The sequence below is a fragment of the Scyliorhinus canicula genome, chromosome 7 (genome assembly GCF_902713615.1).
Source record: "Scyliorhinus canicula chromosome 7, sScyCan1.1, whole genome shotgun sequence".
Lineage (NCBI taxonomy): Eukaryota > Metazoa > Chordata > Chondrichthyes > Carcharhiniformes > Scyliorhinidae > Scyliorhinus > Scyliorhinus canicula.
The window spans coordinates 44465849-44490118 of NC_052152.1; the positions used below are offsets into that span (position 1 = coordinate 44465849).

General features: G+C 46.5%; 1 protein-coding gene across 6 annotated transcripts in view; it reads left to right on the top strand.

Annotated features, from left to right (window-relative positions):
• The window catches only part of LOC119968914 (POU domain, class 2, transcription factor 1-like), a 249117-nt gene that overhangs the window by 206739 nt on the left and 18108 nt on the right, over positions 1–24270 (top strand). For 5 of the 6 annotated variants that reach the window (XM_038801893.1, XM_038801894.1, XM_038801895.1 and 2 more), the window contains one exon: positions 10052–10140. In XM_038801893.1, the coding sequence (XP_038657821.1) occupies positions 10052–10140 (89 nt within the window). Of the gene's footprint in view, positions 1–10051; positions 10141–11623; positions 12352–24270 lie in introns of those variants that run through there. The other variant, XM_038801898.1, reaches the window with a different exon arrangement.

The window sequence follows — 24270 nt, forward strand, 5'->3', positions numbered from 1 at the left end:
ATGCCCGAGGGCCTGGTCTGACTACTTGAGGGGAACAGGTACCTGGAGGGACTTTGCCCTGTTTGACCCTCTCATTGCCATTGCATGAACTCACCCATGACAGTGGGAGTGCAGTTCTGCATGCATCTTCGCATTCTACTGGACAAGGTCTCAATGACATCTGTTACCCTCCCCATGGAGTCCTCAGTGCATGCACAACTGTGGATCACTTCAAAGAGTTAGTCGATGGACTCCTCCAACTCGAGTGCCACATTGTTAGAGGCATTCAACAGATCTTATAATGTTGCTCAGCCTCTCGCAGACTCTCTATCATTAGTTGGAAAGCCAATTACAGAGGCTCGTCATCAGACTTGGCCCTCACTGCTGCCTCTTCCGCAGCTTTCCTCAGAGCTAGGAAGCTAGGCTGAACTTGCCCCTCCTGCTGCTGACACACTTCCGTGCATTTGTGCAACCCTACTATCATCCGCACCCACCACGGTGTCCTCTAGCGGTGTGGAGTTCTTCTCTTCTGTTCCTTCTGGGGTGGTGCTGAGGTCAGAGAAGGTGTGGTCTTCCTCTCCCTCCTCTGACCTTGGTCGCTTCCAGGATGCACCTGAAAATGATTAGGGAGAGTGCTAATGACAAAGTCAACTGTCTCCAAGAGGGGGGTGGAGACACATTCAACCCCAGGTCCCCATTAATTGGCGGCATCCATACCAGGTGGACGGCGAAGGCCCAGCTCCATATCATCAACGACTCTCCTATTTGATACCCGCAAGCTCCAAAGCCCTATCTTCATACTCAGAGGATTGTTGTGTGATGGAGCCCCTCCAGGATTCTCCAACTCGAGAGGGGTTGCATTTGCATGTTACATAGGTTGGATCCCTGCATCTCCTTGCATTCAGCATTCCCTTCTTTGTAAGATTGCCCACTTCTCTGTGGCACATCATCACTGGAGCAAATTGGGCAGAGATTATGGACCGATTCCCTCCAGAGCACAAAGCACATCCACACGCATGTGATCCCCTAGCATCAGTGCAGGCCCTCCCCATCGTCACATCTCTTCTCTTTTGGCCACCTGTGCTCATGCCACGTTTGTCTCCCTGTCCCCTGCTGGGCCGCCTCTTCCCATATGCTAGAATGAGGCTGACCGTCCTGGCCTCGACATATTCAAAGAGGACACCCAGCGAGGTGACCCCACCCCCGACAATATCTTGGGCAAACGTTGACAGTGGAGATGCTGGTTGTCTTTTAAATATGGCGCCCAGATATGCCGACGAGCTACTCGCCAGCCCTGCCACTTATGACGGCATAAAACACCCAGTTACATAATTAATTAGGACAGGGTCGTAATATTTTCCTGCCAGCCGCAGCAGCTGGAGCACTCGCGTTTCCGTCCCACCACGGCACTTAGTCTCCAATTGGGAGGATCCTGCCCTCTGTTTCTTTCTCCACTGATGTTGGCAGACCTACTGTTTGTTTCCAGCACTTCCAGAATCTGCAGTATATTTGCATTTATTGCAGCATATTCAGTCAATAAAGTTATATAATAACATAAGCGCAAACTGTTTCCTCATCTTGTATAGTTGGTGTTTCTGGGAAGGTGGTCACTGTTTGAGGCGATTCATCAAAGGTGAAACATCACCATTCTTGAAGTGAACTGATGCCATCACCTTCCAACTATCAAGTTTCTAAATCTGCCTGGGACAGGGCAGCAGTGCCTGGTGTACATCTGAGTTTTCAGTTACTGCCGCATGCATCGCTGGGTTTATTCAGTGGCGTGTTTGACCTTTAGAAAGTGTCCTGTAATTTCTGGAAAGAAGCCAAGGTAACTAGTGAAGAATGAGGAGGTCGCACATGCAAGTTGTTGGAATAGTGTTCACATGAATTCTCTCTTATAAATCCAAGTGCTCTGACCAAACCCATTGTTTATTTTTAGGTATAAAATTTAGAACCATCATTGTAAGAGTATGGCAACATAGGGGAATGTTGTTCGGCATATAATCTAGAGCTCCGGATGAATGATCCAGAGCAATGAGTTCAAAGCCCTTCGAGAAAGCTCGATGGCGGAATTCGCCGTTCCTGAGACTAAGTGTTGACGCCGGGACAGGATTCACGGACTTCTACGACAGCAAAACTGGCACCGCTCCTGGACCAATTCAGTGACTGTTGAGGGGCTACCACCGGCGCCACATGGAACACAATCGATTCCAATGAGAAACGGAGCCGGATGCACGATTGACAGTCAGGAGGCTGACGAGCTGCAGCCACATATGCACACTTAATTCCCCACACACACCATCCCAGCCAACAAGATGGCATTGCGGAGAGTGGACCAAGGTTCACGGACACCGAGCTTCAAACGCTGCTGGACACCATGGAGGAGAGGCGGGCGGTCCCATACCCCGGCTCAGGAAAGTGGCTGCTGGTGGTTGCCATTCCAGGGCGCAGGTGGCAGAGTTTGTAATCGCCACAGGCAACACCGTCTGGACCGGCCAGCAACGCAAGAAAAAACTGCACGACTTCCTCAGGGCGGTCAAGGTGAATAGGCAGTACTGGTGCCCCTGGCACCAACCCATTCAACACACACAAAACACTACATCCCCCTATCCCTCCCCACACGAAGGCTGTCCGAACCCCACTCTGATACCGGCAGCCATTGAGGGTGGGAGGTGTGCAAGTGGGTATCCGTCCCCCTGGCCAGTCATTCTCTCTCTTCCCCCCCCCCCCCCCAGGCCCCCATGAACCTGGAGGCAATCAGTGCATCCTGTGCACACTGGCACACACGTTGTGCAGCCTCCTGTGCCTGCCCCGGCCCCATGTCCTACCCATCCTTGTTCTCTCCTGCATCCACTTTGTTGGAGAAGGCCTGCCGTTTTCTCCTCCTCCAGTACATCGCCGCTCTGCTGCGCGATGTTGTTGTGAAGAACGCAGCAGGCCGCCACGATATCGACGACCCGCCAAGCGCCATGGAGCGCCCCACCAGAGCGGTCCAGACACCTGAACCACAACATCAGGAGGCCATAGCGCCGCTCGATCATGCCTCTGATCACTGCATGGGCGTCTCTGTAGCGGGACTACGTGTCAGTCTGTAGTTCCAGATATGCGTCATCAGCCGCAACCACAGTGAATAACCCCTGTCGCCCAGGAGCCAACTACTCAGCAGGGGATGTACCTCAAAGATACTTTGAATCGTTGAGTGTGCCAGGATGAATGCGTCATGCACGCTGCCCAGGTATCAGGCGCAGACATGCAAGATGACCAGCTGAATGGTCATCAAGTGGAGCCCCTTTCGGTTTGTGAAGAGCAGCCTGTCAACTGCAGAAACTCGTAGGGTGGCATGCATCCCGTCAATCCTCTCGTGAACCCGAGGCATCTGGCAATGGCAGCGAACCCTGTTGCCTGGGCATCCTGGTGGGCTCGGACCACATTGAAATGGATGTATTGTGCTGACCGGACATATAGGGCCTCTGTGATGGCACGGTGTGCACCATGCTCTGACATTCCAGACAGGTGCCCACTAGGCGGCTGGAAGGAGCTTATGGCGTAGAAGTCCAGGGCGCCCGTCACCTTGACGTCTACCGGGTGGAGGTGACCTTCCCCATTCCCCTGCAGTGCCAGATGCACCGTGATCTGGCAGACATATCGCACTGTCCCCCTGCTCAGCCGGAGTCTTCGACGGCATGCCCGGTCCGACAGGTGCTCGAATGACGGGCGCTGCCTCATGCGGCACCTCCTTTGCACCTCCTCCTTGAGCTGTTGTGTGGCCACCTCGGCATCCTCACCAGCTGTGTCCTGTTCCTCTGGGGCAAACTCCACTGTTGCAGCTTCCTCCTCGAGCAGCTCCAGCTCGTACAGCCGCAGTGCATCTCCCAGGGCTGTGACGACTAAGAGGGAGGCCACCATTGCTGGTTGTGTGCCAATACTCATTGTCTGAAAGGCCGGCATGTTAGCATGGTGCGTACTCCTGTGCCAAACCAGGTCTACACGGTGGCCCCTGGATGGCACTCCGTCCGGCATGTCGTGTGTCGTTGTCCCCCCCCCCAACCCAAACCCCTGTCTTTGCGGCGTCCATTCCTGCTGCCAGGGGTACTGTCAGCTGGCGCTGCCCTTGCCAGCAGTATGTCTGGCGTCCCCTGTAGGACCTACTGTGGGCATTGCCCTTGGGTGGGCTGCATGATCCTGTGCCGGCGCGTGGCACCCGTTTGGGAGTGGTGGAGGGTGGGGTCCGGGGGTGGTGGGGTGGGGACTGGGATGTGAGGGTGGGAGCACGCAAACAAACGGTGCAGAATCAAGGGCCAAGGTGGGTGGTCAGTGGGGTGCACAGCAAGAAGGCTTCCTTGCAGCCCAAGGCAATGGCAGTCCATGTCTGGACACCGCCCTAGTCCCTTGGAGGTTCACCACGGCCCCACGAACCATCTCCTGGTCACCCAACCCTGCTAGTCCAGCCCGGCAGCCCACGCCTCCCCATGTCCTACTTCCTCTTTTTCCCTGCAACTGTTTCTCGATTTATGAAAGCACAAGCCCTCCAGCAGAGGGCAGCAGAGCAGAGCTACTGATCAGCTGTTCTGGGGAAATTTGCATACGTGCAGTGCGGTCAGCCTAAGTTGAAGGTGAACTGGCGAAGGAGACCCAAGGAGTTTGAGTGAAGACAAGCATCCAGCAGAGGGCAGCAGAGCAGAGCTACTGATCAGCTGTTCTGGGGAAATTTGCATACGTGCAGTGCGGTCAGCCTAAGTTGAAGGTGAACTGGCGAAGGAGACCCAAGGAGTTTGAGTGAAGACAAGCATCCAGCAGAGGGCAGCAGAGCAGAGCTACTGATCAGCTGTTCTGGGGAAATTTGCATACGTGCAGTGCGGTCAGCCTAAGTTGAAGGTGAACTGGCGAAGGAGACCCAAGGAGTTTGAGTGAAGACAAGCATCCAGCAGAGGGCAGCAGAGCAGAGCTACTGATCAGCTGTTCTGGGGAAATTTGCATACGTGCAGTGCGGTCAGCCTAAGTTGAAGGTGGTTTGTGGAAGGGCTGTTGGCAACTGACAGTTAAACCCGAAACATTTCGTGAGTGTTTCCCACCCTACCTCCTCCTCTAACCAACCCCCCCACCCCACGGTGGTTGGGAAGCGGGAGCAGGGGCCTGTCGTGAAGGTGAGTGAGTGCCTTTAAATTTGCTTAACTTTCAGCGGGAGCAGGGTTTGAGGTAATATCAGGTAAGCTCTTCCTTTCTTTTTCTTTTTCTTGTTTTTTTTTAAAATCTAGAGGTGATGTCAGGGAAGGCAGTACAATGCTCCTCCTGCAGAATGTTTGAGGTGAGGGACGCCGTCAGTGTCCCTGCTGATTTCATCTGTGGGAAGTGCACCCAACTCCAGCTCCTCAAAAACCGTGTTAGGGACCTGGAGCTTGAGCTGGATGAACTTCGGATCATTCGGGAGGCAGAGGGGGTCATAGATAGGAGCTTCAGGGAAGTAGTTACACCAAAGACTGGAGATAGATGGGTAACTGTAAGAGGGACTGGGAAGAAGCAGTCAGTGCAGGGACCCCCTGCGGTCGTTCCCCTGAGTAACAAGTATACCGTTTTGGATACTTGTGGGGGGGACGACTTACCAGGGGTAAGCCATGGGGTACGGGCCTCTGGCACGGAGTCTGTCCCTGTTGCTCAGAAGGGAAGGGGGGAAAGGAGTAGAACACTAGTAATTGGGGACTCAATAGTCAGGGGCACAGATAGGAGATTTTGTGGGAGCGAGAGAGACTCACGTTTGGTATGTTGCCTCCCAGGTGCAAGGGTAAGTGATGTCTCGGATCGTGTTTTCCGGGTCCTTAAGGGGGAGGGGGACCAGCCCCAAGTCGTAGTCCACATTGGCACTAACGACATAGGTAGGAAAGGGGACAAGGATGTCAGGCAGGCCTTTAGGGAGCTAGGATGGAAGCTCAGAGCGAGAACAAACAGAGTTGTTATCTCTGGGTTGTTGCCCGTGCCACGTGATAGTGAGATGAGGAATAGGGAGAGAGAGCAATTAAACACGTGGCTACAGGGATGGTGCAGGCGGGAGGGATTCAGATTTCTGGATAACTGGGGCTCTTTCTGGGGAAGGTGGGACCTCTATAGACAGGATGGTCTACATCTGAACCTGAGGGGCACCAATATCCTGGGGGGGAGATTTGTTAGTGCTCTTTGGGGGGGTTTAAACTAATTCAGCAGGGGCATGGGAACCTGGATTGTAGTTTTGGGGTACGGGAGATTGAGAGTATAGAGGTCAGGAGCACAGATTTGACTTCGCAAGAGGGTGCCAGTGTTCAGGTAGGTGGTTTGAAGTGTGTCTACTTCAATGCCAGGAGTATACGAAATAAGGTAGGGGAACTGGCAGCATGGGTTGGTACCTGGGACTTCGATGTTGTGGCCATTTCAGAGACATGGATAGAGCAGGGACAGGAATGGTTGTTGCAGGTTCCGGGGTTTAGGTGTTTTAGTAAGCTCAGAGAAGGGGGCAAAAGAGGGGGAGGTGTGGCGCTGCTAGTCAAGGACAGTATTACGGTGGCGGAAAGGATGCTAGATGGGGACTCTTCTTCTGAGGTAGTATGGGCTGAGGTTAGAAATAGGAAAGGAGAGGTCACCCTGTTGGGAGTTTTCTATAGGCCACCTAATAGTTCTAGGGATGTAGAGGAAAGGATGGCGAAGATGATTCTGGAAAAGAGCGAAAGTAACAGGGTAGTTGTTATGGGAGACTTTAACTTTCCAAATATTGACTGGAAAAGATATAGTTCGAGTACATTAGATGGGTCATTCTTTGTACAATGTGTGCAGGAGGGTTTCCTGACACAATATGTTGACAGGCCAACAAGAGGCGAGGCCACATTGGATTTGGTTTTGGGTAATGAACCAGGCCAGGTGTTAGATCTGGAGGTAGGTGAGCACTTTGGAAACAGTGACCACAATTCGGTGACCTTTACGTTAGTGATGGAAAGGGATAAGTATACCCCGCAGGGCAAGTGTTATAGCTGGGGGAAGGGCAATTATGATGCCATTAGACATGACTTAGGATGTGTTGGTTGGAGAAGTAGGCTGCAAGGGTTGGGCACACTGGATATGTGGAGCTTGTTCAATGAACAGCTATTGCATGTTCTTGATAAGTACGTACCAGTCAGGCAGGGAGGAAGGGGTCGAGCGAGGGAACCGTGGTTTACCAAAGAAGTGGAATCTCTTGTTAAGAGGAAGAAGGAGGCCTATGTGAAGATGAGGCATGAAGTTTCAGTTGGGGCGTCTGATAGTTACAAGGAAGCGAGGAAGGATCTAAAGAGAGAGCTGAGACGAGCAAGGAGGGGACATGAGAAGTCTTTGGCAGGTAGGATCAAGGAAAACCCAAAAGCTTTCTATAGGTATGTCAGGAATAAAAGAATGACTAGGGTAAGAGTAGGGCCAGTCAAGGACAGTGGTGGGAAGTTGTGTGTGGAGGCTGAGGAGATAAGCGAGATACTAAATGAATACTTTTCGTCAGTATTCACTCAAGAAAAAGATAATATTGTGGAGGAGAATGCTGAGACCCAGGCTATTAGAATAGATGGCATTGAGGTGCGTAGGGAAGAAGTGTTGGCAATTCTGGAAAAGGTGAAAATAGATAAGTCCCCGGGGCCGGATGGGATTTATCCTAGGATTCTCTGGGAAGCCAGGGAAGAGATTGCTGAGCCTTTGGCTTTGATTTTTAGGTCATCATTGGCTACAGGAATAGTGCCAGAGGACTGGAGGATAGCAAATGTGGTCCCTTTGTTCAAGAAGGGGAGTAGAGATAACCCCGGTAACTATAGGCCGGTGAGCCTAACGTCTGTGGTGGGTAAGGTCTTGGAGAGGATTATAAAAGATACGATTTATAATCATCTAGATAGGAATAATATGATTAGGGATAGTCAGCATGGTTTTGTGAAGGGTAGGTCATGCCTCACAAACCTTATCGAGTTCTTTGAGAAGGTGACTGAACAGGTAGACGAGGGTAGAGCAGTTGATGTGGTGTATATGGATTTCAGTAAAGCATTTGATAAGGTTCCCCACGGTCGGCTATTGCAGAAAATACGGAGGCTGGGGATTGAGGGTGATTTAGAGATGTGGATCAGAAATTGGCTAGTTGAAAGAAGACAGAGAGTGGTAGTTGATGGGAAATGTTCAGAATGGAGTTCAGTTACGAGTGGCGTACCACAAGGATCTGTTCTGGGGCCGTTGCTGTTTGTCATTTTTATAAATGACCTAGAGGAGGGCGCAGAAGGATGGGTGAGTAAATTTGCAGACGACACTAAAGTCGGTGGAGTTGTAGACAGTGCGGAAGGATGTTGCAGGTTACAGAGTGACATAGATAAGCTGCAGAGCTGGGCTGAGAGGTGGCAAATGGAGTTTAATGTGGAGAAGTGTGAGGTGATTCACTTTGGAAAGAATAACAGGAATGCGGAATACTTGGCTAATGGTAAAATTCTTGGTAGTGTGGATGAGCAGAGGGATCTCGGTGTCCATGTACATAGATCCCTGAAAGTTGCCACCCAGGTTGATAGGGTTGTGAAGAAGGCCTATGGTGTGTTGGCCTTTATTGGTAGAGGGATTGAGTTCCGGAGCCATGAGGTCATGTTGCAGTTGTACAAAACTCTAGTACGGCCGCATTTGGAGTATTGCGTACAGTTCTGGTCGCCTCATTATAGGAAGGACGTGGAAGCCTTGGAACGGGTGCAGAGGAGATTTACCAGGATGTTGCCTGGTATGGGGGGAAAATCTTATGAGGAAAGGCTGATGGACTTGAGGTTGTTTTCGTTAGAGAGAAGAAGGTTAAGAGGTGACTTAATAGAGGCATACAAAATGATCAGAGGGTTAGATAGGGTGGACAGTGAGAGCCTTCTCCCGCGGATGGAGGTGGCTAGCACGAGGGGACATAGCCTTAAATTGAGGGGTAATAGATATAGGACAGAGGTCAGAGGTGGGTTTTTTACGCAAAGAGTGGTGAGGCCGTGGAATGCCCTACCTGCAACAGTAGTGAACTCGCCAACATTGAGGGCATTTAAAAGTTTATTGGATAAGCATATGGATGATAAGGGCATAGTGTAGGTTAGATGGCCTTTAGTTTTTTTCCATGTCGGTGCAACATCGAGGGCCGAAGGGCCTGTACTGCGCTGTATCGTTCTATGTTCTATGTTCTAAGTCCCCCTAGTGCAGGTGGAGCATCGTGGGGGCCCCGGGGAATATTGGGTCAGGCCCCTAATGGTATGCCAATGGCGTTTGCTATACATGTGGAGTGGAATGCATTGATGCTGCTGTCGAGGCACTGGAGAATTACGATTTGGTGTGAAACCGGCACCCGCCACGAGTCAAAACCGTTTCTCCGCCCCATCATGTTTCCCGATTCTGCCAACCGAGAATCCTGTCCAGGGAATTTAAATTGAATTAATTAAGTAACTAATCGGAATGGAAATATTAATGTGATTACTTGTGATCATGAATGTATCAGATTGTTGCAAAAACTCATCTAGCTCATTAATGTCCTTTATCGAGGCCCACTTGGCCACTTGTGACTCCAGATCCTTAACAATGTGATTGACTCTTAACTGCCCTCTGAAATGGCCTAGCAAGCCACCCGGTTGTAGCAAAGCTACTAAGAAAACCTATGATAAAGATATAATCAGCAAACCATCTAGCATCTATCTATACATTGAATTTGTACATGAAAAAGGCACACAACTGCCGTGATTGAAGAAGGTGGCTCACCACCACATTCTCGAGGATATTTGAAGATGGGCAATAAATGCTGCCCTTGCCAGTGACTCTCTCATCCCCTGAATAAAATACATAATTGGTTAGTGAATGCAGAGCAAATAGAGAATATCATGGTAGCATTGGAAACTGGAAATGGTTCCCAGATTAGTTTTCTTTATCTAAAGCCATTGAAATATTCAGTGGACTTCCTCCTTTATTGCTGCCTGACAAAAATGAGTTCAGAATTTCTGTTGTATTGTGATATATGATTATGCAGTTCGGGGAGCATGCATATTTTCCAGAAAAATGGTGTCAGTAAATAAACCCAAAATCAACTTGTTTTTCATTTTTGCAGAGGTGCCTTACTAAGTCTGAATCCAGGGAGTCTTGGTGGTGCTCTCGGTCCAGCATTAATGAGTAATAGCACACTGGCAACTATTCAAGGTCAGTAACTGCAGTAACCTCTTGTTACACCATACACTTTAGCAGACTAATCTTGAAGAATGTGCCCTACCCCATGCTTTCAAGTTGCTGGCAGAATGACATTGTTTGTGTTCGTGTTTCAAAATGCTTTATTTTTTAGCAAATGGTGAATTTATAGATTATTGTATAACTATATTTCTTAGTTTCTTTGGTGGGCAATCATACTCGGTAGCGAGTGATTGCCAATGAAGATATTAAAATACTCCAAAACTTATCAAACATCACACATGGAAAAATTGCTTTCAGTGTTGGTGTCCCTGTTGTGAAATATTTATAAAGTTAGGGATCCAAAATTCTTTCCACTTGAGAAAGAATTACTTCAATCTTTATAATAAATAAAATATTGAGAGCAATCTAAAAATTATTAATCCTCAAGGCAGAATGTTCTCTATATTAAACATTTTACATATCACATTGTTCTTTTCATATCCTGATGAAACTTTGCAACAGGTTTATGAAAACATTAGAGTTAATCTCGCAAAGTACAAAACTGGCATAAAATGGCAAATTCACCGCTTCCGTCTAATACAAAGAGACGGCAAAAATATCCAGTCCTCCCCAGAGGATGACCTATTCAGAATCTTCTGAAGGGCTAAAGTCCACCCTCCGCGCGATAACTCAATCTTCAGGGGTATTATTCTCCCGTACCTTCAAGAAGTCATAAACTAAGCGCAATCTAAACAGTGTAGAAGTTTGAAATTTGGTGTGAATAGGAATTTGTTTAGATGGGGGAAGAGGTGCTGCTTTTTGTCTCCAATACTTGTTGTGACTCATGTTGCAGGTAAATATTTAACTTAACCTACTTGCAACTTAAATTAGATTAAAAGTTGTAAACTGAGATGATAGATGATGATCTATTAAATAAATAAAGCAAATTTAGATCAGCATGGTGGTGATGTTCCACAGCTGCAGCTTGTGCAAGTTTGAGGAGAGCGTTTTTATTAGGACAACCACATCTGCAGTAAGAGCCTGCATCTTGAGGCATTTCAGCTCAGAGTTGGTGATTTGGGTGCAATTTTCTCCAATATCGGTAAAGACCGATGTGAGACGGGAAATGTGGTATTGAAGCTGCCGACGGCAATGGCGGCTTTTCCGCCATATAGTCAAGAGCTTAGAAAATAAATTGCAGTCCCAGGACACATCACTGGTAGGCGGTCTCTATTTCACCTGTCCCACCATCAAATCAACAACTCTAAAATCCGGGAGCCATTACAATGGGGCACCCCAAGCTGGCACTGTCCTGGCATTGCCCTGGCACAACCCTCTCCCACCCAAACGTTGGACCAACTTCCAAGATCTCCTGAGAGTACTGCTCACCAGGTGCGCGCCTTCTGAGATTAGTTGTGCTTCATGCAATTCTGACATGTAGCTGTGGATGGAGTTTTGGATGTGGGTATATGATTCCGGCGTATAGGCCTGATAATTATATATTAATTTATTACAGTGAAGTACCCGACATTTAACGTCTGGAATCAAGGCCCATCACTGACGGAGGGAAGGAACAATCACTTCTTGCTTTACATCATTGTGAATTCTAACTTTGGTGGTCTTGTTATATTTTCTGCTCCCTTCATCGAATCTACCCGATGTGAACAGGAGAGGAAAATCCAGTCCTTGGAGTCCTGAAGTGCAGTCATTGCAGGGCAGCCAGAAGGGAGAATGTTATTTGGGCATTTTCATGCAGAATGCCCTTAAATTAAGAGGTGGCACTTGTTTGGTTACTAATCATGTTACTGGTGTGATTGCAAGTAAGGCAGGCAAGGGGGCCCAGGTGTAGGTTTAGAGGAGCATCTGCCTTTGCCCTTATGCAACAAGTGCAAGTTTCTTGCTACCAGTATGGAGTAGGGAAAAGTCTAGGTTGGATGAGCTAACTGAACATGACACTGTGGTACAGGCGGCCATTCAAGTGAGAGAATTGAAAAGGAATATGGTGGTAGTGGGGCTGGGACAAGGTGTACGTCTAGGAATAGAGATTGTTCTCTGCAGCCACATTTGAGAGTTCTGAAAGTTGTGTTGTCCATCTAATGCCAGGAACAAGTACATCCTTTTGTGGCTGGAGAAGCATTTGGAGTTGGAAGGGTGTATCGGGTTTTCATGGAACATGGAGGAACCAGAGGTAGAACAAGAGATTTGATTCGGCTGTGGGGTTTTGAGAAGCTTATGTTTTTTATTATTTGTTTGTAAGATGTGGGCATAGATGGCAAGACAATATTCATTGCCCACCCCTAATTGCCCTTGGGAAATTGGTGGGGAACTGATACCTTGAGCCACTGCAGTCCATGTGGTGTAGGTTGTTAGGGAGGAAAGTGAAGTTGAGGTCGAACATCAGCCATGATCTTATTGAATAGTGGAGCAGGCTCACGGATCCACATGGCTACTGTTTCATTGGGCGTTACGGTAGCATAGTGGTTAGCACTGTTGCTTCACAGCGCCAGGTTCCCAGGTTTGATTCCCACTTAGGTCACTGTCTGTGCGGAGTCTGCACGTTCTCCCTGTATTTGCGTGGGTTTCCTCTGGGTGATCCAGTTTCCTCTCGAGTCCTGAAAGGCGTGATTGGACATTTTGAATTCTCCCTCCATGTACCCAAACAGGCGCCGGAATGTGCCGACTAGGGGATTTTCAAAGGAACTTCATTGCAGTGTTAATGTAAGCCTACTTGTGACAATAATAAAGATTATTATTATGTTCTCATTCTGATACTACACTTTTTTCAGTCACTTGAATCCCTGTGGACAAATTGCAAGGGACAATGTAAAAATAGAAGTAACAATATTAATTTCTCCCTCCATATGATGGGATGCAGGATGGCTTCTTTATGGTGGCCCTTTAAAATGGCATAACTCAGATACCAAACTGAGAGCTGAAATGATGGAAAATTAACCTGCAATATGATCCATAATGGTACATAATAGTGTTTAATTTCAGTGTGTGAAATTATATATTCCTTATTTAGTCTCCACCCATTAAAACCACATGGGCTTCCCATTGGGAGAATTACTTAAGGCATTGTTCTGAATAGAAAATCTAATGATCTTGTCTTGGTCATCACAAGAGTTCTTCTCTTTTCAAAAAATATATTTTGTGGTTTCCCATGTATGTAAAAGCTTTGACAATTCCTGGATATCAACCCCCCTCCAGATCCTTATTGCCCTTCAATTTTCCCTTGTTAAAGTCAAGCTTCTGAACTGTGATAGAAAGATTCAACAACGCTCGTTAAGAAAACATAACAAAGCTTTATTTACGAATTACAACTGCATGCAGAAATGGCTGAAACTTGAAGTCAGAGAGCAGTCAGCAAAACTGCTGTTTCCTTATCAAGTTCGCACTTTCACAGAGAATCAGCTCAGTATTTATACATTATCAGAATCAGGATTACGTGACTACAGCTTGGTCAGGAATTCGATCAGAAGTACAAACATACGCAATATCATAAAACAGGCGTCACCTTGCTAACCTTTCAGGACTCTATGTCTCATACCATTATCTTGTCCTTTGATCGCATGTTTAAGAATTGGAGGAGACCTGTTCTGACCCTATCTTGTCGTATTTAGACTGCTTTGGGTTATGACGAGTTAGTCTTATCAGAATTTACGGAGCCCAGGCATTTTGGAACAGCTTGACCTTCTCTGATCTTATTCAGGCTTTAGGTCATGCGAAGTCAGCTTTTCTTACATTGTACCCAGTAATTGACCAGTTTTCCCATCATGCCATTATTTACTTCGTACAACATCACACCCTGACCCCTTCTTCCAATCTTACCCCGTAGCATATTTTCACTATTGCCTCTGTCCATCCCCTCTCTGACCCTAAATTATCATGCCTCAGCTTCATCTCCTTCCACTCCCACCTTGATAAATTTCAAGCTTGGCCCAAATCGGAGCTCATTTTTCATTGCCTTTGTCTCTACGTCCACTTCTTTGTTCAGGAATCTTTTTATTCTTTCATGGAAAGACGGTATTGCTGGCAAGGCCAGCATTTATTGCCCAGCCCTAATTGACCTTGAACTGAGTGATTTGCAGGGCTATTTCAGAGGGCAGTTAAGAGTCAGCCACATTGCTGTGGATCTGGAGTCACATCGGCCTGACCAGATAATGATGGCAGACTTCCTTACCTTCCCAAAACCCGTTTTTCCATTTTCCGTCTTCTAGTTACACCTAGACCCCCTTCCTCAGGCCTTTTACCCTGTCTAGATATTTTTATTGACAACTGCTCTGTGGCATCAGCCATCTCAAATTTTCTGCTCTCCTCACTCCCTCTAACCATTTCTCTATGAACTTAAAGCTGTCTGTTCTCTCAGGTCTAACCCTAACATCATCTTGAAACCAGCTGACAAGGGTGGCAGTTTTGCTTGGAAAACCAACCTCTAACTAGCATAAGTTGAACACTAACCCGTAGGCTCCTCCATACCTTTTACTGGACCACTGCACATCCAGCTATTGTTTCAAAGACTGTCACTTTCCATGACTTCCCACCTCATAGTCCCTTCCCTTCCATTTTCTGATGTAGCTATTTCTGAGATGTTGCTTCTCTATAGTGAAGACTGATGCAAAATAGCTGTTCAATTCATCCGCCATTTCCTTACTTTCCATGATTTATTCTCTAGGCGCTGACTGTTAACTCTTTTTGTATTTAAATATCCATTGACACTCTTACTATCACTCTTTATATTTCTGGCCATCTTTCTCTCGTACTCTAATTTATCCCTCCATATTAACTTTATTGGCATTCTTTGCTGTTCTTTATGTTCTGTCACCTATTTCAATTTGGATTTGAGTTTATTGTCACGTGTACTGAGGTACAGTAAAAAGTATTATTCTGCGTACAGTCCTGACAGATTGTTCCATATATGAAAAGCATAGGACATATGATAGATACACAATGTAAATACGTAGACACCGACATCGGGTGATCTTTGTGCAATTATATGCTTTTTCTTTTAAGTTCGTGTAATAACCTGCACAGGACTCATCCAGCTGGGGATGATTGTTCCCTGTGTTCAGTTGGACTGAGTTAACCCAGCACTAGCATAAAAGGCAGGCAGCTGTTGAGCCAGCTAAAAAGGAATGAGGACCCGGTGAAAGGTAACCGGGCCCTGTGCATGTATGATGCTGTTGCTGAAATAAAGGACCTTTTAAGAAGCTCATTGGACTCCTCTGGCTTTATCACATTGGCGACGATCATGAATTGGAGCCTGTTCGGCTGAGCTACCACCCCAAATTTTTTTTTTTTTTTTTTTAAAGTGTGGACTATGGTACAGAGTTTGGTTCTGTGGTGCTTTTTTTTGGGAGCCTGTAATGTCATGGAAGGCGAGCGCCGGGTCGAGTTCTTTGCTACTGGCTTGTGAAGTGTGACGGCTAGGGTTGATCTGGAGTCTGACGTGTTTGGCAGTATCGGATGCGGTCGGACGTAATGCTTGGAGTACACGCCTGCCCTTCCTGCTTCCCTGTTCGGTGGCGCCTTATTGGAACCAATTTTTTTTTAGGTTTGTTCTCTGGCCACTGTGGGATTTGCACCCGTTTGGTCCTCTCCTATCCACTCCTCCTAAATGGCCGTCCTTGCGAAGGGTTTCGGACTTTGGGTGGAGGGGTGTAATAACCTGCAGAAGACTCATCCAGCTGGGGATGATTGTTCCCCATGTTCAATTGGATTGAGTTAACCCGGCACTAGCATAAAAGGTCAATAGTCAGCTAGAAAGAAATGAGGACCCGGCGAAAGGTAATCAGGCCCTGTGCATGTATCATGCTGTTGCTGAAATAAAGGACTTTTCTGAAATGAAATGAAAATCACTTATTGTCACGAGTAGGCTTCAATGAAGCTACTGTGAAAAGTCCCTAGTCGCCACATTCTGGCGCCTGTCCGGGGAGGCTGGTACGGGAATCGAACCGTGCTGCTGGCCTGCTTGGTCTGCTTTAAAAGCCAGCGATTTAGCCAAGTGAGCTAAACCAGCCCCTTTAAGAAGCTTGTTGGACTCCCCAGTTTGATACTATCTTTAATTTGTTTCATTAATCACGGATGGTGGGTCCTCCCGTTGGAATTTTTCTTTCTCATTGGTGATGTGTTAGGCAGGTTGGTTCGACGTTGACTGCAACTGGATGCAGGGAAGCTAGAAACAAACGTCTGACACAGGAGATGATCCAAAACTCTTTTATTTAACTATGGACTGCTGTACATGTTCAGCTGTGGGTTGACACTCTACTAATCCAACTGATGACCTCTTACTGGCTTGACCAGACTTACTAGCTACCACATGGTAACCGTGCTCCCGAACTTGTGCACTCTGACTGTCTCAGTAGCTGGGTCCTGAGAGAGGGAGAGTCTTAATGCCCTGTGGGCTTTATAGAGGTGGTGTCCTGTTTGGTGACTGGTTGTTCTGTGTTGTGTGTTCATTGGTCATCCTGTGTGCCAATCACTGCCTGTCTGCATCTCATTATATACGTGAGTGGATATTATGACAATTGGGATGTATCTTTTCTATATATTCTGGAATATCCCTTTAAATGTCTGTCACTGCATCTCTATTGACTCATTTGTTAGTTCACTTGAGCTAGCTCTGCTTTCATGCCCAGATAATTGCCCTTATTTAAGTTTAGAATAATAGTCTTCGACGTACTCTACTCTCCCTCAAGCTGAATGTAAAATTCAGTCATATTATGATTGCTGCTACCTAGGGGTTCCTTCACTGAGGTTATCAATTACTCCTATCTTGTTGCACAATACCAGGTCTAATACAATCTGTTCTCTGGTTGACTCTAAAACATGATGTTCTAAGATACAATGCCAAAACATTCCATGAACCCATCTACACTACTTTTGGCTATTTGATTTTTCCAATCTCTGTGTAGATAAAGTCACTCATGATTATCACCGTACCTTTCTGACAATCTCCCATTATCTCTTCAGTTAATCTCTATTGTACAGGTAGTTACAATTAGGGTACCTGTACACTGCACCCAGAAGTCACTTATTGCCTTTATCATTTCTCATCTCAATCCAAACTATTGCTAATTCTGGTTTCCTGAATTTAGGTCATCCCTCTCTGATCTGCTGATATGATCATTAATTAATATAGCTATCGCTCCACCGTTTCCTAACTTCCTGTCCTTCCTAAATGCCACATAACCATCATTTTTTAGGTCCCATTCTCTGTCATCCTGTAGCTATGTCTCTAATGGGGGCAACGCCGTAACACAAGTGACTAGCACCGTGGCTCCACAGCGCCAGGGTCCCAGGTTTGATTCCCTGCTGGGTCACTGTCTGTGCAGAGTGTGCACTTTCTCCCCGTGTCTGCGTGAGTTTCCTTCGGGTGCTCCGGTTTCCTCCCATAGACCAAAGATGGGCAGGTTAGGTGGATTGGCCATGGTAAATTGCCCTCAGTGGCCAAAAAGGTTAGGAGGGGTTATTGGGTTACGGGGATAGGGTGGAAGTGAGACTTAAGTGGGTCAGTGCAGACTCGAAACGCCGAATGGCCTCCTTCTGCACTGTATGTTCTAATGACTATCAGATCATACTTATTAATTTCTATTTGTGCTATCAGCTCATCTTTGTTTCAAATGCTACATGTGATTAGATGCAGAGATTGTAGTTTTGTCCTATTTTTGTTGTCGCACCTAGCCTTAACTGTTGAGTTACTCTTAGCTCTGTACTCCGTCTCTTCCTGTCACGGTCTGTTTATAATTTCCCATATTAGTATCTTTCTTGCCCTGTCTCTATTCTTTAATTTACCACATCTTCCAAAATTCGACCCTTTCCCCAACTATTTAGTTTAAACCCTCTCTACTTAACCTCGTTATGCAACTTGCTTGAACACCAGGCCCAGCACAGTTCAGGCGTAGACCATCCCAATTGTACAAATCATACTTTTCCCAAAAATGTTGTTCCTAGTTTCGATCCTTTCCTTCACCTGCAATTCTTCCCTTCCTCGAATTCTTGACCTATCCATAGAAATTGAGTCAATCAAGCATAATCAACTGTAAGATCATTGACTCCTGACTTGACCACACTTTCTCCCACCCCAATTCTGTTAAGGACGCTTTTCCATTCTACCAGTTTCTTAGTCTTTGTTGCATTAGTTCTGACCTATGCTGCCTTTCATACAAATGCTTCTGATATGTCTTCCTTTTTCCTCAACCAAGGATTCCCCTCCCCATGGTTGTCAACACCATTGATATGCTCATTCCATTATCCATAAATATATTTTCACTCATTCTCCTCCATCTAGTGAGGATTCCTCTTGTCCTGACCTTCCTTCTCACCAGCCTTTACACTCAATGAATCACCCTCAGCGATTCCAGCCACCTCCAGCATGATGCCACCACAAAGCATAGCTTCTTTTGCCCCTCCCTTTCAGTATTGCGAAGTGGCTGTGCCCTCCTCAACATGTTTGCCCCCCGGCCCCCCCCCAAATGCCTTCCAGGTGAAACAGCAATTTTCTCGTATTATTTCAATTTCATATAATGTAGTTGTTGCTCACGATGGGGTCTCCCCTACAGTGGGCTGAATACTTTGCTGAACATTTCCCATTCAATCCACAAGCGAATTCCTACTTTCTAGTCACCTGTCATTTTAATTTGCCGGCCCGCTCCCATACTGGCCTCCATATTCTTGACCTCCTTCGTCAGTGATGGGCAACCTAGGCTTGAGTGCTGCATGAATGGCCCTTCTTCATCTCCATAGGCCGCAAGATTGAAATCAGTCATTTTCACGAGCCATGACCCTATGAATAAGATCAGATACATTTAATAAATGCTGAATATTTCATAAGTTATGGAAAATGCTTGATTAGTCTTATCTTCATAGAACTATCATCAACTTCAAGTAGTGAAAACAGAAGAGATTTTTGCGCTTCATTGGACACCGAGGGAGTGGCGGCTCTCACAGTCAATGTTGTGTGCAATCAGCATGCATGTCGCTTCATGTATCCTATCTTTAAATGCATGTTCCTTTGGCCGGACCAGTAGGAAAAAAGCTATTTAAATGGAAACCAGCAGAATGTGGCAACCCTGCGCATGGACAACAGTCAACAAAATGTCTCGTGGGCCGCACTCAGAACCCTGATGGGTCGCAAGTGGCCCCAGGGCCATAGGTGGCCCACCACTGTTCTACATTCTCACTGAAACATATTGAGAGTTCAAGGAACAGCGCCTAATCTTCCAATTGGGTATTTTATAACCTTCTAGACTCAACATTGAGTTCAATAATTTTCGAACATAATCTCTGACCCCACTTTTTGTTTGGACAGCAGTTGATGGTGATGATTTTGTCTGCCCCATTTATGATCTGTCTTATCTTCCACCCTATCATAGACTTTTCTTTTTGTTATTCCCCTACCCTAATATTCCCTGCCTCTGTACTTGTTTAAAACCGGTTGCATTTTTAACTTTTCTTCAAGCAAAAGATCACTGATCTGAAATATTAACTTGATTTTCTCTCAATAGATGCTACCTGATCTGCTGAGTATTTCTAGTATTTTTTGTTTTAATATCAGTGGAAGGCTTTATTGTCAGATTATGGTGTAGAACACCTGTAGTTCCCAAATAGAATAATTGGATATAAACAGAAATCTGTTATAAGAAGGTTGCGGCTGCAGAACGTTAAAATAAAATGCATTAGAATCGCTGCAATACAGAAGGAGGTCAATCGGCCCATCGAGTCTGCACTGACCCTGCGAAAGAGCACCCTATTCGGGTCCACGCCCCCACCTTATTCCCGTAACCTTGCCCTAACCTTTCAGACACTCAGGACAATTTAGCATGGCCAGTCCACCTAATTTGCACATCTTTGGACTGTGGGGAGAAACTGGAGCACCCGGCGGGAACCCACGCAGACACGGGGAGAATGTACAAACTCCATACAATCACTCAAGGCCAGAAACAAATCCAGGCCCCTGACGCTATGAGGCACATTGCTAACCAATGTGCCACCGTGCCAAGATTGATTCTGAAAATTAAGCATAATGAGGCATATCAAACAGTAAACAATGAGAGCATATAAAAGTTAAACATGTTCATATAAAATTCCCTTTGGCTTAAGTTTTAACCTGGATTAAGCTGCAGCTAAAATAATTGACAAAAGAAATTGATGCACAGGTAGAACATGTTACAGCATAGGTTGAGAGTCACTGCAAGTGACTTTTTAGAAAGCAGAAACTTGCAATGTTTATTACATATACATTTTTCTAAATCTATATTTAGTATGTGCAAGGACTGGTACAAGTCAGGAATTGCATGTAAAAGTGGTAATCCCAAATTCAAAAATCAAATTGACTTTAAATTTGTTGGAAATAATTATGAACTTGGCTCATTATTTCCTGTAAGAAACATTAACTCACCCATGTTAAAATTGCATTTTATGATTCTGGCCTACTCGTATCTTTCTGTGAAATGAGGGGTGGGATTCTCCGGTCCCCCAGCCGTGTGTTTCTCAGTGGCGCGGCTTTCGCTGGCGGTGGTATTCTCTACTCCTGCCGCTTGTCAGTGGGATTTCCTCACGCCTCCAGGAAACCCACTGGCAGGAATGCGCTGCTGGCGGGAACAGGAGAATCCCAATGGCTGGAGAATTCCGGCCAAGATTGGAAAGAATTGGATTGTTTTTGCGTTATTTGTTCATGGGATGTAGACATCATTGGCTAGGACAGCATATATCACCCATCCCAAATTGTCCTGGAGAAGGTAATGATGAGTTACCATCTTGAACATGGCCATAGGCCATGTGGTGTAGGTGCACGCACAGTGCTGTTTGGAAGTGCCAGTATTTTGACCCAGCGACAATGAATATGTTATTTGGGCAGAATTTAAAATTTGTGGCCGACCTCAGGTGGCAGCATGTAGGGAGAGGTCATGCACTTGTTTTTTGGCCCTTTTTTCCTGGTTTCTGTGGTGCTCTTGTGGAAAATTGATCCATCTGAAGAAATAAGGAACCTGTATCTGGAGAGTGTCAAAAATGGGGGTGAAGATTCCTGCGGATGGGAATTCACCGGCAGGCTTCGCGCGGCTCATCAGTAGAGAAAATAGCGGAAATGGCTCTGGCGATCATGGCGGGCATACTTACTGGTGTGCCACCGACGGAGTTTGACAAGCCATTTTAGAAATAATGAAGGTGATGTCCGAAACCCTCCGAAAGTCGATTGAGGGGGCTCTGGGTCCCGTCCGAACAAAGTTGGAAAAGACAACCGTGACAATGAAGGAGTATGGCGAGGTATTAGCGGATGTGGAGAAGGCTCTCACGAGGCACAGTGAGCAAATTGCCACACTGGAGGCTGAAATTTCCCTGGTAGTGGAGAAGAACAATATTCTGAGGGCTAAGGTAGACAAACTTGAGAATCGATCGAGGAGACAATCTCCGCGTCATGGGGTTGCCGGAGTGCATGGAGTGTCTGAATTCCATTCTGCATTTCTCGTAGATGTTTGGGAAGATGATGGAGATAGATGAACTTGTGCCCCCTCCGGAGCTAGACAGGGCTCATCGGCAGAAATCCCGACCAAACAAACCATCACGGGCAGTCAGTGTTCGATTTCACAGCTTCCAAAAGAAGGAGCGAGTCCTAAAGTGGGCCAATGAACAGCGAGATTGTAAATGGGAAGGTGACCTCATCAGGATGTACCAGATTTCAGAGTGGAACGGGCGAAGAAGCAGGAGGCCTTTAATAAGGTGAAGGCCGCATTATACAAGAAAGGAGTTTGATTTGGGATGGTGTATCTGGTGAGGCTGTGGGTTACCTGCAAGTGGAAAGACACTTCTTTTGATACACTGAAGCAGGCTGATGCCTTTTTTCAGAAGCATGGACTCATCTCAGTTAATTGAGCTTTGTGGGGACTTTTATTGCTAAACACGGGGAAGAGTTTTGGCATATCTTGTATATATCTGTTGGTATTTCTTGTTTCTTGAGGGGATGTCTTTTCACATGATGTATGTTTGTTAGTGGGGGGCTTACTGTTCTCAAGTGTTGGTTTCATTTAATATTGTTCAAAGTATACAGTTCCTGGTGGGAATTTGGTCTTGGTTGGTGTGTTGGTGTATTTTTACCTTTTATACCCGGGTCGGGCAGTAAGGTTTTTTCTTTCTTTCTTCTACCCTGGGTGGGGTCTACCCTGCTTGAAGTAAGTTTAGCTAGCGAATGGGTGTGAGGTGGGGAGAGCAGCTGCAGCCTGTTGAACAAATTTTGTTTGGTTTAATGAGCCTAGCATCTTTGATTTGTTTGGGGTTGGGGTTGCTTAAAAGGGGGTTTTGTTCATTTTTGTGTAATCAATATGCATGTTTGGAGGAGTTATTCGAGGAAGGGTGGGGGGGGAGGGTTAGTTCACTGATGGTGATATAGAATTTTCTTTGTTTCACTTTGTGGGTGGATTTGACGGCTGTCTTGGGTGGACTTTGGGCCTAAATTCTTTGGGCAGGTGCTTATTAATCTCTTTAGGTGGAATTGACTGACTCGGAACTGAAGGAGCGGTGGGAGGTCCCTGAATCGGTTGGTCACCTGGAATGTAAGGGCGTTGGGTGGCCCAGTGAAAAGATTGACAGTATTTGCTCACCTAAAGAATATAAGGCGGATGTGGTGTTGCAGAAGACTCATTTGCAGTTAAGGGAGCTGACCAGACTGCAGAAAGGGTGGGTGTGCCAGGTACTTCATTCGGGCTTTGACAGTGGGGCCCAGAGGGCAGCAATTTTGATTAACAAAAGGGTTCAGTTTTCAGCTACCAATAGTGTGGCGGACCTTTATGAAAGGTATGTGATAGTCACTTGGTCGTTAGCAGGGACATTGATGGCGTAGTTCAATGTGTATGCAGCAAATTGGGACAATACAGTATTTATTAGAAGGCTGTTGGCTTCCATTCTTGATCTGCACATGCATCAACTGGTTTTTGGAGGAGTTTTAAACTGTGTGCTTGATCCTAGGCTTGATCGATCTGTGCCTCGGCCGCCGGCTCCACCGAGAGCAGGAAGGGCACTGTTAGGTTTTATGGAGCAGAAATGGGGGCAGATCTGAGGCGGTTTTTACACCCAAGAGGCCAGGAATAATCATTCTTTTCCCAGGTCCACAAGGTTTATTCCAGGATCGACTTTATTTTTGGTAGGTAGGTCTCTTCTCCCTTGGGTGAGGAAGGTAGGATACTCCGCTACAGTAATTTCTGACCATGCTCCGCATTTGATAGATTTAGATTTGTAGTCGGGTCGTACTCAGCACCTGACCTGGAGATTGGATTCAGCATCATTAGCAGATATGGGGTTTTGTGGGCTTATATCATTGAGGAGTACATCGGTTCAACAGAAATGGGTCTGTCTCGCCCTTTCGGAAGCCCTGACTATTATCAGGGGGGAGATAATATCATATAAGCTACATATGGATAGGGAGGTACAAGTAGAGTAGCAGAGGCTGGTGATTGCTATCCTTGAGGTGGATCGCAGGTACCCATGTGATCCCACCCCGGAGCTCCTGGTGAACAGAAAGAAGCTGCAGACGCAGCTTAATCTTCTGTCCCACGGCAAAGCGGTGAGCCAGCTACAGCGCACGAAGGGAATATTTGATAAATATGGGGAGAAAGCCAACCATCTTTTGGCCTGTCCACTAAGGCGGTAGGCGGCTTCCCAGGAGATCATTCAGATTAGCAATTCGAGTGGTAGCTTTATCCCGGGTAAAGTTAATGCGACTTTTGAGGTATTTTACAAGGGCCTCTAGGGTCAGAGCCCCTGGAAGGAGGTTCTGACATGGCAAGATTCTTAGACTGATTGTCCTTTCCAGTGATGGAGAGAGAGAGGCAGGAGGAGTTAGAGGCCCCGTTAAACCCTGAGGAGATACTAAAAGGTATCGGGTTGATGCAAACAGGTGAAGCTCCCGACCCCGATGGGTTTCTTGTCAAGTTTTATAAGACGTTTTCAGGGAAGTTGACTCCACAGATGGTAGACATGTTCAACGATTCCTTGTCCGGGGGTCTTTGCCCGCTACACTTTCACAGACTTCCATTTCTTATATTGAAGAAGGACAAAGACGCCACGCAATGTGGGTCATATCAACCCATATTGTTATTGAACGTGAAGCAGAAGTTTATCTCTTGGGTTTGGTTATTGTATAGGGCCCCCACGGCTAGTTTCTGTACCAAT